The 16,216-nt window shown below is 43.8% G+C and overlaps 1 protein-coding gene across 2 annotated transcripts in view; it reads left to right on the top strand.

Annotated features, from left to right (window-relative positions):
- Window positions 1–16,216, top strand: part of ASPM (assembly factor for spindle microtubules) — a 60,361-nt gene that overhangs the window by 30,910 nt on the left and 13,235 nt on the right. The window contains exons 17-18 of one of the 2 annotated variants that reach the window (XM_070768702.1): window positions 3,198–3,392; window positions 9,503–14,206. In XM_070768702.1, coding sequence (XP_070624803.1) covers window positions 3,198–3,392; window positions 9,503–14,206 — 4,899 coding nt within the window. The remainder of the gene's footprint in view (window positions 1–3,197; window positions 3,393–9,502; window positions 14,207–16,216) is intronic. The other variant, XM_070768703.1, reaches the window with a different exon arrangement.

The following is a 16,216-nucleotide window of genomic DNA, read 5'->3' as shown; positions in this document are numbered from 1 at the left end:
CATCTCTTCCCTCCCTCCTCTTGAACTCTGACATGCCTCTGGGAAATAGGAGCTTTCCTTTCCTTTTTCGCCCTATGCTCTGGGACGCTTGCCCCCAACCAGTGCCTCTCTGGCCTGGGTGTCCCCTGCCAGACTCTGCAGTTTGATTAGCCAAGCTCATTCTGTCTGCCATGAAACTGTCTTCCAGGCTATCGTTTGTTAGTTTAAAAGTGGCATTTTGGTTTCCATCGCTTAACTTCTCAGAACATTTAGGACCCAAGCTCAGGGAGAAGGGTTGTCCCTCTGTGTCCCTGATAACACGAATTTTGCATTAACATAAAATAAGTGTTTTCTTGAGTTCGGAAAAAATGTCATTTTTCACAATGTTAGAAATGGTCTCCTTGGTCAAACTGAATGAACTATTTTAATCCTCTACTCTTTTCACTAATAATGCTGTATTTATTTGGAGAAAGTAAAAGAAGCATTCATGTTTAATAAATCTTAGCAGGTATTTCAGAATATATTTCACCCAAGATTGCTCCTTAGTTCTGAATTACCATGTATTTATGATAAAGTTCTTAGTACCTGTAAAGTAGCTGAATTTTGGTGATTCATACCATTTATTCTCTTGCACCATTTCAGACCTGGGTTATTGTCATTGTTCAGTCACTTAGTCCTGTCCAACTCTTTGCGACCCCGTGAACTGCAGCATGCCAGGCCTCCCTGTCCGTCAGTATCTCCCAGAGCTTGCTCAAACTCATGTCCATTGAGTCGGTGATGCCATCCAACCCTCTCATCCTCTGTCATTCCCTTCTCCTTCTGCCCTCAATCTTTCCCAGCATCAGGGTCTTTTCAAATGAGTGGGCTCTTTGCATATGGTGGCCAGGTTTAGAATAGCAATTTGATCCCTTCCCTAGCTGTGTTCCAGAGAAGGCAATGGCAACTCACTCCAGTACTGTTGCCTGGAAAATCCTATGGATGGAGAAGCCTGGTAGGCTGCAGTCCATAGGGTCGCTAAGAGTCGGGCACGACTGAGTGACTTCACTTTCACTTTTCACTTTGATGCATTGGAGAAGGAAATGGCAACCCACTCCAGTGTTCTTGCCTGGAGAATCCCAGGGACAGAGGAGCCTGGTGGGCTGCCGTCTATGGGGTCGAACAGAGTCGGACACGACTGAAGCGACTTAACAGCAGCAGGTAGCTGTGTTCTCATGCTGCATGGTTTCCAGTTGTAGTTAAATACCAGTCAGCACCTACAGCTGATCTCTGTGCCGAGCCCGCCCTCGCATTGCTCACTGTCCCACGCAGCAACACAAAGGGCTGTCAGACAGCCTGTACGTTGTTCCTTTCCACCAGAGGAATAATTTATATTCCTGTGTCTAATTCAAGTGAAGTGAAGTAATAAGTCTAGCCTTAAAGAGCAGCGAAGTGATTAGGAGCACGAACTCTGAAGCCAGACTGTCTACGTCAAATCCTGGCGGGCTGACCCCTGGGGGACCAGCTGTCTACTTGACCTACCTGCCTGGGTTTCCTCACGGCCATGGGGGTAGAAGGCAATGGCACCCTACTCCAGTACTCTTGCCTGGAAAATCCCATGGACGGAGGAGCCTGGTGGGCTGCAGTCCATGGGGTCACTAAGAGTCAGACACGACTGAGCGACTTCACTTTCCTGCATTGGAGAAGGAAATACAACCCACTCCAGTATTCTTGCCTGGAGAATCCCAGGGACAGGGGAGCCTGGTGGGCTGCCGTCTATGGGGTCGTACAGAGTTGGACATGACTGAAGCGACTTAGCAGCAGCAGCATGGGGGTAGGGCCGGTTCATCTGTTCTCATGGTTGTTGTGAGGTTGGATGGCTCATTCTCGCAGTGTTTAGAATGGTGCTTGATACCTGGCATTTAACCTGTTACTATTCACTGAAATTCATTGTTAGAAGTAGAGATGTTCAGGGCGCTGGCCTCTGGAACTCCCGAGGCAGCCAGCTCCTCTTTGGACACTGACACCTCAGGCAGTCCTGACACCACTTGTCATAGCCCTGAGCTCTGTCCTCTTGAGCCTCTATACTTAAAACCACAGTGTATTCTAGTGGTAAAAGAGGGTGTTTTGCCTCTTTTTTTCTTTTTTGTGAATTCCTTTCTTCAAATTGCAGCAAAGCAATACTTCCAGGACTTCCCTGGTGGTCCAGCAGTTAAAACTCCTAGCTTCCAATACAGGAGGTGTGGGTTCAATCCCTGGTCGGGGAACTAAGATCCCACATGCTGTGAGGTACGGCCAAATAAGTAAATACACATTAATAATAAATAAACACAGTACATCCAATTAAAATCATAAAATAATACTTCCTTATACTGTAAAGCATTTTGTTTATTTGAGTCTCTTTTTCCTTTTTTTTTTTCTCCTACTTTGTTATTCAGTTGCTCAGTCATGTCTGACTCTTTGCAACCCCATGGACTGCAGCATGTTAGACTTCCTTGTCCTTCAGCTATGTCCCAGAATTTGCTCAGACTCATGTCTACTGAGTTGATGATGCCATCCACCCGTCTCATCTTCTGTTTCTGTTGTCCCCTTCTCTTCCTGCCCTCCATCTTTCCCAGTATCAGGGTCTTTTCCAATGAGTCAGCTCTTTGCATCAGGTAGCCAAAGTATTGGATCTTTGGCTCAGCATCAGCCCTTCCAATGAATATTCAGGATTGATTTCCTTTAGGATTGACTGGTTTGATCTCCTTGCTGACCAAGAAACTGTCAAGAGTCTTCTTCAGCACCACAATTTGAAAGCATCAATTGTTTGGTGCTCAGCCTTCTTTATAGTCCAACTCTCATATGTGAACATGACTATAGCTTTGACTATATAGCCCTTTGTTGGCACACCCTTTCCCAAAAATCAAGCATGAATTCATTCCACCATAATCTGAGAAACTGTTGTTGTTGCTTAGTTACTCAGTAGTCTCTGACTCTTGTGACCCATTGACTGTAGCCCACCAGGCTCCTCTGCCCATGGGATTTCCCAGGCTAGAATACTGGAGTGGGTTGCCATTTCCTCCTCTAGGGGATCTTCTCAACCCGGGGATCAACCCGCATCTCCTGTGTCTCCTGCATTGGCAGGCAGATTCTTTACCACTGAGCCACCTGGGAAGCCCAATCTGACTTCTTACAAATAATGGCTTAGGGTCTCAAGTGATTGTTTAATTCATATTTGCATTTTTTTTTTTTTTTTTTAGAAGAGAGACAAAGCTGCAAGAATTATTCAATCAGCTATAATCAATTTCCTCACTAAACAACGATTTAAAAAGAAGGTCAGCGCAGCATTGGTCATTCAGAAATACTGGCGAAGAGCCTTAGCAAAGAGAAAACTATTAATGTTGAAAAAGGAAAAACTAGAAAGAGTTCACAGTAAATCAGCATCTATTATTCAGGTATGGTATTCTCAATTTTTAGATTTAAAAAGGTTTAATGATATTTTTAAGAGAATAAAATATGGTAAAGTTTTAAATTAAATTTTAGGCTTTATATTTTATCTAGCACTTTAACAAATATTTGGTATCTCCCCACTACATGTAAAACTCTTGGCTATGTTGAACATGAAGATCAAACAAATCGAAGCACCTACTTTGCTCTGACAGGGGGAGCAGTTTAATTCTGCACCCCGTTTTGCTGTTGCTCAGTTGCTCAGTCCTGTCCAACTCTTTGAGACCCTGTGGACTGCAGCACACGAGGCTTCCCTGTCCTCCACTCTTGCCTGAAGTTAGCTCAAATTCATGTCCAGTGAGTTGGAGATCCAGCAATCTCATCCTTTGTCGCCCCCTTTTTCTCTTGTCATCAGTCTTTCCCAGCATATGATATCCTACAATTTATTCATCTCTTCTACTGTCGATGGATATCTGGGTTTCTGGTTTTGAGCTGTATGACTAAAGGTTTTATGAACGTGCCTTTTGGGGTGAGATACAGACACTCTGTTTGGCGCATACCTACGAGTACAGTCGTTTGCCTGAAGGCGTATGTGTTTCAGTTTTAGTAGATACTGACGAGGCGTTTTCTAAGCTGGTTATAGGACCACCGGCTGTTTAAAATACCTGGAGGTTATCTCTTTAATTTCAGTGATTCTAGCAGTGGTACCTTAGAATACTTTTAGTTTGCATTTTGTTGAGAATGAATGACACTGAACAACTCTTCGTATTGAAAATCTTTTGTGAAGTGTTTTTTCAAGGATCTTTTTTTTTCATTTTGTATTTTGATTGCCTTCTTGTGGATTTGTGTGAGATCTTTATATATTCTGGTTATTGGTCCTTGTTGGATATGTATGTTGCAAATATCTTCTCCCAGACCATTATTTATAGTTTATATGTTTCCAGTGAGAATTCTTAATTTTCTTCTGTGGTTAGGGGGTTGTGTGGGGTGTGTTTTTTTTTAACCATTTGAGGAGCACTTGTTTAACTGCTAAGACTTTGAAGATATTCTCCTACACTATATTCTATTCTGAAAGCATTAATGTGTGGTCTTTCACATTTAGATCTCTCTTGAAATTAATTCCTGCATATGATTTTTGCCAGGGACCATATTTCGTTTTGTATATGTGGATAGCCGCTGTTTCAGTTACAGGTCACTGAAGTGACCACCCTTGCCTCGCTGTGCTACCTGTAGTGCACATCAAGTCTTCTTTTCGCTGCGCAGTACAGCATGCGGGGTCTTAACTCCCAAAAAACTGAACCCCCTTCCCCTGCAGTGGAAGCCAGCGCCCTGACGGCTGCACTGCCAGGGGATTCCCCTAGCATGGATTCATGCGGGGTCTTAGCTCCCAACAAACTGAACCCCTGTCCCCTGCAGTGGAAGCCAGCGTCCTCACGGCTGCACTGCCAGGGAATTCCCCTAGCACGGATTCTTACGCATGTGGTTCTGTTTCTAGAATTTTTTTTACTATTTCATTGTTCTTTTTGTCTCCCATCAAACCATATACTCTGGCTTTACAAGAAATCTGAACGTCTGGTAGACAAAGACTTCTTTTGTTTTCTTTAAGAAGTTTTTAGCTATCCTAAGTCCTCTGCATTTTCTTACAGATTTTGAATCTGAAGTTTAAAAAATGTCAGAATTTGAGATTTAACTGAATATGTCAGTTTAGTTAGAATTGATACCTTTAGCTACTGAACATGGTATTAATAAATACCTATTTATTCAGGCCTTCTTTAAAAGCCTCCTAAAATGATTTTTTTATCTGATGCAAGAAGTCTTAAATACCTTTACTTAGATATAGTATCTACTTTTAAAATTTAAATTTAATAAAATTTTAACTTTATGCAGATTAAAATTAAAATTTTAATTTTCAAATTATTAATAACACTCAGTAAAATGTGCATGTCTTTTTTTGGTGTGCACTTACACAAATTTAAACACACACTCAGGTTGTGAACAGTCCATCTCCCAGAAGAACTTTTGCATTCCATTTCTCTGTGGTCCGTTCTTCCTCCACACCCATGCACCAAGCTCTGTTCTCTTTTACTATGGTTTTGCCTTTTTAAAAATATCACATAAGGGAGCCTTACACTAGGTCAGCCTTGAGACTGGCTTTTTCCTCTGCGGGAGGCCTTGGAGCCTCATCCTGGTGTTGCATGTATCAGGTGTGGCATGGATCAGTGCATGCATTCTCCTTCGTTGCTGCGTAGTGTTCCCTGGTGTGGATGTGCCACAGTTGGATTAAATGTTAATCTGTTGAAGGATATTTGCATTGTTTCCAGTTTTAGGTGATTTCATTCTGTTAGGGTAAATATCTAGGAATGGGATTGCTGGGTCATTTGTTAAGTATATATTTAGCTTTATAGATGAGTTCAGTCACTCAGTCGTGTCCAACTCTTTACAACCCCATGGACTGCAGCACGTCAGGCCTCCCTGTCCATCACCAATTCCCAGCGTTTACTCAGACTCATGTCCATTGAGTCAGTGATGCCATCCAACCATCTCATCCTCTGTCATCCCCTTCTCCTCCCACCTTCAATCTTTCCCAGCATCGGGGTCTTTTCAAATGAGTCAGTTCTTCGCATCAGGTGGCTAAAGTATTGGAGTTTGAGCTTCAGCATCAGTCCTTCCAATGAATATTCAGGACTGATTTCCTTTAGATTGACTGGTTGGATCTCCTTGCAGTTAAGGGATTCTCAAGAGTCTTCTCCGACACCACAGTTCAAAAGTATCAGTTCTTTGGTGCTCATCTTTCTTTATAGTCCAACTGTCGCATCCATACATGACTACTGGAAAAACCATAGCTTAGACATCACCAAACCGTCTAGACTGGCTTATTCCATTTTGCATGCCCACCCCCAGTGTGTAAGGGTTCTAATTGCTGCATATCCTCAGCAACGCTGATCGCTTGTGTTTCACCCGTTCTGATAAGTGTGTAGTGGTCTCTTGGTTTTAATTTGCATTTTCTCAAAGGCTATGTATATGTTTTCAAATGCTTAATTGCCTTTTAGTCATCTTCTTTATAAAGTGTGTTGAAGTCTTTTGACCATTTTTATAACTGAGTGCTAATCTTATTGAGTTTTGAGATTTCTTTCTATATACTGGAGACAAGTTCTTTATCAGTGATTTGTCTGTAAATGTTTTACAGAAAAAGTTGGTCCTAGTCTTGGTGAATGTTCTGTGTCCTGGAAAAGAACGTGTGTTCTGTTGTTGGATGCAGTGTTCTATAAATGTCAGGTCGATAGTTCTTTTATGTCCTTACTGATGTTCTGTTTACTTATTCTTGTGCCAAGAAAGCGGTGGTTAAGTCTCCAAAATAATTGTGGATATTGTCTTTCCCTCTTTGGTTTTATCTACATGTATTTGAAGATGTTTTGTTAGGTGTGTACACATTTGGAATTGTTCTGTCCTCTAGGTGAGTTGAGTTTTTTTATCATTGTTTATTGTTCCTTTTTATCCCTCATAATTTTCTTTGTTCTAAAGTCTACTTTGCATGTTCTTACTATAACCCCAAACTAGCTTTCACTTGATTATCATTTGCAGGGTATATTTTTTCCCTTTATTTTACTTATTAGTTACTTAAATCGTTATATACGGCTTGAAGTCTTGACAGCATTTAGTTTTTATGTCTTGAAAATCTCTGTCTTTTAATTGGTGATTTAGGCCATTTATATTTAAGATATTTATCAATATGTTTGAGCTTTGGTCTGTCATTTTATCATTTATTTTCTGAATGTTAGCTTTCTTCCCTTTTTCTCTTCCCCCTTTCCTGTCTCTTCAATTATTTGAATACTTTTTAGTGTTTCATTTTGGTTTATCTTTTTTTGTTTTAATTATTATTTTATTCCTCTGTACAGGGATTTATTTGGGAGATTTTTTGTGTTTTTTGTGTTTTTTTTGGGGGGGGGGTGTCTTTTTTGTGTGTGTTGTTTTTTGGTCGATATAGGCATTTCAGTATACAAAACTTTTACTTAGAATCAATACTTTATCACTTTAAATGGAATGTAGAAAACTTACCACTATCTAGATCCCTTTGCTCCCCTCCCTCACTTTTATGTTTTAGCAGTGACTTAGCAGCAGCAGCAGCAGTCTTATTTATTAAACTTACATACAACTGAAACCACATCAGGCAATATTATAATTTTTGCTTTTGATCATAATAAAATTTTAAGGAGTACATGAGAATCATATTCTATTAGTGCAGATTTTATAATTTCTGTTGCTTTGCTTTCTTTTTTTATGGTATCGTGTTTGCAATTTATGAACCAACAATGATGCATTATAATTAACTGAAGTCCTTAGTTTCCAAGGGTTTCACTATTTATCTGGTATAGTTATGTGTTTGACAAAAATCCTGCCCTAAAAATCCTTTCTGCTCTACATATTCATCTCTTACCCTTCTTCAAAATCCTGGGCAACCACTGTTGTTTTTACTGTCTATTTTTGCTTTTCCAGGATGTCCTACAGTTTGAATTCAGAGATATATAGCCTTTTCAGATAGATTCTCTCACTTCACAAATACACATATAAGTTTAAATAGTCTTTTCCTGCCTCAGTAGCTTACACTGAATGACATTCCATTTTATAGATATACTACAGTTGTTTATCCATTTGCCTATTGAACAATATATTGGTTGAGACAATTTTTTCCCCAATCATTTTTTTTCTTCCTTTCTCATTCTGCATTGATACTTTGCATTGATCTTCAAGTTCATTGACTCTTCCATCATGTACATTCCACTACTGAGCCATCCCAGTGAGGTTTTGTTGTTGTTTTGGTTACTGTGTTTTTTAGTTCTGATATTCCCATTTGGTTCTTAGTTGTATCTTTGATTTTTTTATCTGAGACTTTTAATCTTTCCATTACTTCCCACCCCACCTTACCAATATTTGGAGTGTTTTGGACAGAAGAATCGTCTGACAGCTAGAGCAGACTGTTCAGAGCTTGATGACCAGCAGCCAGGATCTGCTTAAGATTTCACAGCTTGCACACTGCTGGGATAATGACAGGGTTAGGGAACAGGGGGTGCTGGGAAGGAAGCAGATGGCAAACAGCTTCTTACTCCTCAAGTCTTTCCAGAATTACATTTTTTAACCAAGTAACTATAATTCCTGAATTTTATTCTTAATGAAAATACTGACTCAGAAAGTGATCTGCCTCACTTATTTCTCAAAACTCTTTGTTGACATCTGTTGTTGTTCAGTTGCAAAGTCATGCCTGATTCTTTGTGATCCCAGGGACTGCAGCATGCTAAGCTTCCCTATCCTTCACTATCTCCCAGAGTTTGCTCAATGTCCATTGAGTCAGTGATGCTATCTCACCATCTCATCCTCTGCTGCCCCCTTCTTTTGACTTCAGTTCTTCCCAGCATCAGTCTTTTCCAGTGAGTCAGCTCTTTGCATCAGTTGGCCAAAGTATTGGAGCTTCAGCTTTGCATCAGTCCTTCCAATGAATATTCAAGGTTGATTTTGAGAATTAACTGATTTGATCTCCTTGCTGTCCCAGAGACTCTTAAGTTTTCTCCAGCCCCATAATTTGAAAGCATCAATTCTTTGGCTCTTAGCCTTCTTTATGGTCCAGCTCTTACATCCGTACATGACTCTGGAAACACAACAGCTTTGACTGTATGGACCTTTGTCAGCATTACCAGGCCTATGAACGGTTTCCAGTCATTTTATCTTATCAACCTTGATAGAAGGTGGAATATACGAACCAGAGATATATTCACAGGAACTTACTTAGAATCAATAGCAGAATATTACTATCGTTTTGTTTTTTTTTTAATTTTTCTAGTATGTTATTCTAATATAACAAAAACTTATTTATATTTCTTATGTCTCCTGAGTACAAATGCTATGTAAATATCATTAGTATTTCGAGAAAGATTTTTGTATTGGCTACAGTTGTATCAACATAGAAACAAACTATAAACAAAAGAGACAAGTATCTCCTTTAGAAATATATTGCTTTTAAGTTTAATATGTTTGTTTTTAAGCAAAATATTAGGAAAAGTGAGTTTCAAAGGTCTTAAGCATAGAAAGTTGTGTCTATTTTATTTTCTGTCCTTTCTTTTTTCAGAGACACTGGAGAAGATATTCCACTAGAAAGCGGTTTCTGAAATTGAAATATTATTCAATTTTCCTGCAATCTAAAATAAGAATGATCATTGCTGTTGCTTCTTACAAACGATACCATTGGGCTACTGTGACAATTCAGAGGCGCTGGCGTGCTCATGTGAGAAGCAAGCAGGATCGACAGAGATATGAACTGCTAAGATCATCCACCCTTGTAATCCAGTTTGCCTTCAGGAGATGGAGGCGACGTAAGAGGCAATCACAAATAAATGCTGCCATAACATTGCAAAGAGCTTTCAGACAATGGCATGTCCGGAAATGTGCTCAAGAAGAAAGAGCTGCCGTGGTCATACAATCCTGGTATAGGATGCACAGAGAATTACGGAAGTACATTCACCTTAGATCTTGTGTTATCATCATTCAGGCAAGATTTCGGTGCTTTCAAGCCCAAAAGTTATATACAAGGACCAGAGAGTCTATCCTGACTCTGCAGAAGCACTACAGAGCGTACGTGAAAGGAAAGGTTGAGCGCACAGGCTATTTGCACAAACGCGCTGCAGCCATCCGCCTGCAGGCTGCTTTCAGGGGAAGGAGAGCACGTAACTTATGCAGGCAGATCAAGGCCGCTTGTGTCTTACAGTCATACTGGAGAATGAGGCAGGACAGACTCCGATTTCTAAACCTTAAGAAAAACATCATCAGGCTGCAGGCACACATAAGGAGACGTCAACAATTACACACATACCAGAAGATGAAGAAAGCCGCCCTCATAATTCAGATTCACTTCCGAGCTTACATGTCAGCCAAGGAAGTTCTGGCCTCTTACCAGAAGACACGTTCTGCTGTCATCGTCCTGCAGTCTGCGTGCAGGAGAATGCAGGCCAGGAAAAAGTTTCTTCACATCCTCACATCCATTGTAAAGATTCAATCATATTACAGGGCTTATGCTTCCAGAAGAAAGTTTCTGAGGCTCAAAAAGGCTACAGTAAAGTTACAATCCATTGTCAGGATGAAGCTAGCCCGCAAACAATATTTACATTTAAGAGCAATTGCACAACAGAGAGAAGAACATCGGCGGGCCTCTTGCATCAAACTGCAAGCTTTCCTCAGAGGGTACCTGGTTCGGAAGCAGGTGAGGCTGCAGAGAAAAGCTGCTGTTTCGCTGCAGTCTTACTTTAGGATGAGAAAGATGCGGCTGGACTACCTGAAAGTCTGTCACGCATCTGTTGTCATTCAGCGTTACTATCGTGCGCACAGAGCAGGGGCCCAGCAGAGGAAGCACTTCCTGCAAGTCAGAAGAGCCGTGACCTGCTTGCAGGCCACTTACAGAGGGTATAAGGTCCGCCGGCAGCTGCAACAGCAATCTTCAGCTGCTCTGAAAATTCAAGCTGCTTTTAGAGGCTATCGTCAGAGGACAAAGTATCAATCCGTGCTTCAGTCTGCATTCAAGATTCAGAGATGGTACAGGACACACAAGACTGTTTCTGCCATAAGAAGCCATTTCTTCAAAACAAGGACAGCTGCGATTTCTCTCCAGTCTGCTTACCGTGGCTGGAAAGTTCGGAAGCAGATGAGAAAGGAACATGAAGCTGCAGTGAAGATTCAGTCTGCTTTCAGAACAGCCAGGGCCCAGAAGGAGTTCAGGATGTTAAAAACGGCAGCATCCGTGATCCAGCAGCATCTGAGAGCGCGTGCCGCAGGGCGGAGGCAGCGGACAGAGTACATGGCACTGCGCCGTGCGGCAGTGATGCTCCAGTCCGCCTGGAGGGGCCGAGCAGCCAGGAGGCGGATTCAGAAGCAACAGAGATGTGCCATCATCATACAGGCCTACTACCGAAGGCACGTGCAGCGGAAGAGATGGGAAATCATGAAAAAAGCGGCTCATCTAATTCAAATGCATTATCGGGCCTATCGTACAGGAAGAAAACAGCATCATTTGTTTCTGAAAACCAAAGCAGCTGCAATAATCCTACAGTCAGCTTTTCGAGGGGTGAGAGTGAGGAAGAAAGTGAAGGAGATGCACCAGGCAGCCGCCACCATACAGTCTAGATACCGAGCGTACCAAGCCAGAAAGAAGTACGCCACCTACAGAGCAGCGGCCGTCATCATTCAGAGGTGGTATCGCGCGGCTAAGCTCGCAGGCCGTCAGCGTGAGGAATATCTTGCTGTAAAGAAGGCAGCACTGAAAATCCAGGCCGTCTATAGAGGAGTCAGAGCAAGAAGACAGATCCGGCGCATGCACACGGCAGCCACTCTCATCAAAGCCACCTTCAAAATGCAGCAGTCACGGAGGAGGTATCAGCAAATGAGAACAGCAGCCATCATAATTCAGGTAAGGTACAGAGCGTACCGCCAAGGTAGAGCTCAGCGTGCAAAGTACTTGACGATTCTGAAAGCCGTTGCCCTCCTCCAGGCAGCTCTCAGAGGGGCAAGAGTTAGACAGAGCCTGAGAAGGATGCGGATGGCGGCCACGCTCATCCAGGCCCACTACAGGGGACGCCGGCAGCAAGCCTATTTTAATAAGTTAAAGAAGGTGACGAAAACGGTGCAGCAGAAGTACCGGGCAGCGAGGGAAAGGCACGCACAACTGCGAAGGTACAACCAGCTGAGACGCTCCGCGATCTGCATTCAGGCTGCTTTCAGGGGCATGAGAGCACGAAGACGCTTAAAAGCCATGCACTCCGCCGCAGCCGTAATCCAGCGGAGGTTTAGGACTCTGGGGATGAGAAGAAGATTCCTGTCTCTCAGGAAGACTGCCGTGTGGGTTCAAAGAAAATACCGTGCAAAGGTTTGCACAAGGCATCACGTACAACAGCTCCGGTTGCAGAAGGCAGCTATCAAAATCCAGTCCTGGTACAGGGGGTGGATGGTAAGGAAGAAGATACAGGAGACGCGCAGGGCGGCCACGGTCCTCCAGGCCGCGTTCAGGAGGCACCGCACTCGGGCGAGGTACCAGGCCTGGAGGTGCGCCTCGCAGGTCATCCAGCAGCGGTTCCGGGCAGGCCGGGCTGCGCGCCTGCAGAGGAGAGAGTACCTTCAGCAACGACACTCTGCGCTGGTCCTCCAGGCTGCGTTCAGGGGTATGAGAGTCAGAAGACGTCTAAAAAGGATGCATGTCTCCGCGACCCTGATTCAGAGCAGGTTTAGGTCTATAATGAGGAGGAAAAGATTCCTTTCCCTCAAGAAAGCTGCTGTTTTTGTTCAGAGGAAGTACCGAGCCACCATCTGTGCCAAACACCACTTGCACCGATTCCTGGAGTTACAGAAGGCAATCATTATAATCCAGGCGTCTTACCGAAGACGGATGGTAAAGAAGCAGTTACAGGAGATGCACAGGGCTGCAGCCCTCATCCAGGCAAGCTTCAGAATGCACAGAGCACGCCTGGCCTTTCAGACCTGGAAACACGCCGCGGTCCTCATTCAGCAGCGTTACCGGGCATGCAGAGCTGCAAAACTGCAAAGAGCACTTTACATCAGATGGAGGCATTCTGCAGTGGTCATTCAGGCTGCATATAAAGGGCTGAAAGCAAGACAGCTTTTAAGGGAAAAGCACAGAGCCGCTGTCATAATACAAAGCACATACAGAATGTACAGGCAACATTTTTTCTACCAAAAGCTTCAGTGGGCTACAAAAGTAATACAAGAAAGATATAGAGCGAGTAAAAGGAAAGCTCTTCAACACGATGCACTCAAAGCAGCAACCTGTGCCCGAGCTGGCTTTCAGGATATGGTCGTAAGGAGACTGATTGAGGAAAGGCGGCATCAAGCTGCCATTACTATTCAGGAGCATTTTAGAGCCTTTAAAACACGGAAGCACTATCTCCACTTTAGGGCAAAGGTAGTTTTTGTTCAAAGAAGATACAGAGAGCTAATGGCAGTGAGAACCCAGGCAGTCATCTGTATCCAGTCCTGTTTCAGAGGCTTTAAGGCACGAAGGGGCATCCAACGCATGCACCTGGCTGCCACACGAATTCAGTCATGCTACCGAAGGCACCGGGCCAGAGCTGATTATCAGGCCAAGAAAAGAGCAGTTGTTGTCATACAGAATCACTACAGGTCGTATATCAGAGTGAAAATGGAGAGGAAGGAATTTTTAGCCATTCAGAAATCTGCACCAACTATTCAGGCTGCTTTCAGAGGCATGAAAGTTAGACAGAAATTAAAAACCATGCCCGACAAAAAGATGGCAGCCCCTGCTACCCAGCCTGCATTCTACTGTCACAGGACTGAGAGCCAGCATGAAGCTGGCCACAGTCCAGCACTTGTGGCTCAAGGGCTGTATAAAACTTCTCTGGTTGGCCCTTCACAGGAAACAGAGCAGCATTCTCAAAGAAAGGCTGCAGTCACAATTCAAAAAGCTTTCCGTAAAATGGTTACAAGAAGATTGGAAAAACAGAGGCGTGCTGCCGTGCGAATTCAGTCCTTCCTTCAGATGGCCGTATATCGCAGAAGATTCCTTCAGCAGAAAAGGGCGGCCCTCACGTTACAGCGGTGCTTCAGGATACAGCAAAGCAGAAAACAGTTCTTACTGTACAGAGAAGCAGCAGTGGGTTTGCAGAATCCCCACAGAGCCTCTCTGCCTGCAAAACATCAAAGAGAACTGTACTTACAAATAAGGAGCAGTGTAATCATTATTCAAGCTAGAGTGAAAGGATTTATACAGAAACGGAAGTTTCGGGAACTTAAAGATAGCACCATAAAAATCCAGGTATTTATGTATTTAAGTATAAAGCTTTCATTCATCCTTTGACCAATATTTCATAGAATTTTCAATTTGAGCTGTAGCAGGTTATAAAGAATAAGAGTTAGTTTATGTAACCATTTCATTTACCTTCCAAAATGGAAGATTTTTGAAGTTGGGTAAAAGGTGCCGATAATTGTCTACCCAAGACAGCACAGAACAAGATTGTTCTGGACATGATCACCCTAAAGTTAAGTTATGACTGCATAGTTAAAAGTGAAGACTTTGAGACCATATGGTTGCAGCTGGCAACCTTACATGTTTTGAGAACAGCTAGTGGTATCCTTCGGAGAAGGCAGTGGCACCCAACTCCATTACCCTTTCCTAGAAAATCCCATGGACGGAGGAGCCTGGTGGGCTGCAGTCCATGGGGTCGCTAAGAGTCGGACACAACTGAGCGACTCCACTTTCACTTTTCACTTTCATGCATTGGAGAAGGAAATGACAACCCACTCCACTGTTCTTGCCTGGAGAATCCCAGGGACGGGGGAGCCTGGTGGGCTTCTGTCTATGGGGTCGCACAGAGTCAGACACGACTGAAGCAACTTAGCAGCAGCAGCAAGATAAGAGTTAAGCTTAAGCTGAAGGAAATAGCCTAGTAAACTGTATTGAAGGAGTATTCCAGCTCTAGGGGGTAACATGGAGCTCTAAGCTGAGAGTGAGCACAGGTGTGCAATAAAGGTGATCTGAGACCAGGATGGCGGTCCATGGAGTGAGAGGTGGGCAGCTCTGTAAGACGGAAAAAGGGTAGCCTTCATCCTCTGGACTAAAAGAAGTTCTAGATGAGTTTAAGGGGAGGACCAGAATCCTAGTTTATCTTTTTAAAATTACTCAGGCAGGGTCTTGCCTGGCAGCCCAGTGGTTAAGACTCTGCACTCCCAATTCAGGGAGCACAGGTTCAATCCCTGGTCAGGAAAGTGCGTTCCCACATGCCCCGCGGGAATGTGGGAGATGGACTAGGCTGCGGGTGGCCAGTCAGGAAGCTGTAGGCAGTGGGGTGGGGAAAGTGAATCACACTGAACAGAGGGCAGTGACGGTAGGGTCTTCAGGGTCCACCTGAGCGGAGGGTGGGATTGGCCTCACATGGAACCTAAACAGAGCCGCGGAGACAAAAAGACTGACACCTGGCTCCCACGAGGGGGTGCTTGTCTACATAAAACCATATAGAGATACTCCGAGTCAAGGACACCACAAGAGTCAGTTTGACCTACATATCACTCTCGCCTGTCAACTGAATTTAGAAACCGACCCCCACGAAGGAGGTAGTTATCATATTTGTTGTAGGTATTTTGAAATCAAATAGACTCAGGTTCAGATTTTGACCCTATTCACTTACTATGAGGTAACAAGTCTCAGCGTTAATTTCTGTTTTGTGAAAGAGCTTAATTATCATCTCACAAGATATTTGTCAAGATTAAATAAGACAGGTCTGCTGCTTATTACCTGTGACATCAGCACGTTCTTTTACTGGTGTCAGTTCCTCTGGGCCTTCATTTCCTCATCTCTAAATTAGAGGTAATAGTACCTACCTGTGTTACCATAAGGACTCGTAGCGCTGAGTGTAGCGCTAAGCACTTAAGAAGTTGTAACTGTCACTTAAGCTTTTAGTCAGCTGCCGGGTTGCCAGAATCAGAAAGTCTGAAGGTCGCGGGTGGATGGGCGCTGGGACTCCGCAGCCAGCTGGCCTGAACCCAGGTGCACCTGAGGTGGGGTGGGAGGGCCATGGGCGTCCCCGTCCTCTCCCCGGAGGCGGAGTCGGTGCATGTGTGTCCTTTGTGTTCCTCACAGGGTTGAGAAGGTGAGGGCAGCGCACACACCTGGCTTCCCAGGCTTTGTGCAGATCTTACAGCTCAAATACTTGCTAGGGTTGGGTGAGGCCTAGCCGGCAGCCAGCCACAGGGTGAAAGCACAGATCAGCCCGCTGTTCTCAGGGCTCACGTGTCAGGAGCGAGCGAGCCTCACAGACGAGTTGGGATG

The sequence above is a fragment of the Bos indicus genome, chromosome 16, assembly GCF_029378745.1.
Source record: "Bos indicus isolate NIAB-ARS_2022 breed Sahiwal x Tharparkar chromosome 16, NIAB-ARS_B.indTharparkar_mat_pri_1.0, whole genome shotgun sequence".
Classification (NCBI taxonomy): domain Eukaryota; kingdom Metazoa; phylum Chordata; class Mammalia; order Artiodactyla; family Bovidae; genus Bos; species Bos indicus.
The sequence above is the reverse complement of the archived record's forward strand: the minus strand, read 5'-3'. Positions and strand labels throughout refer to the sequence as shown.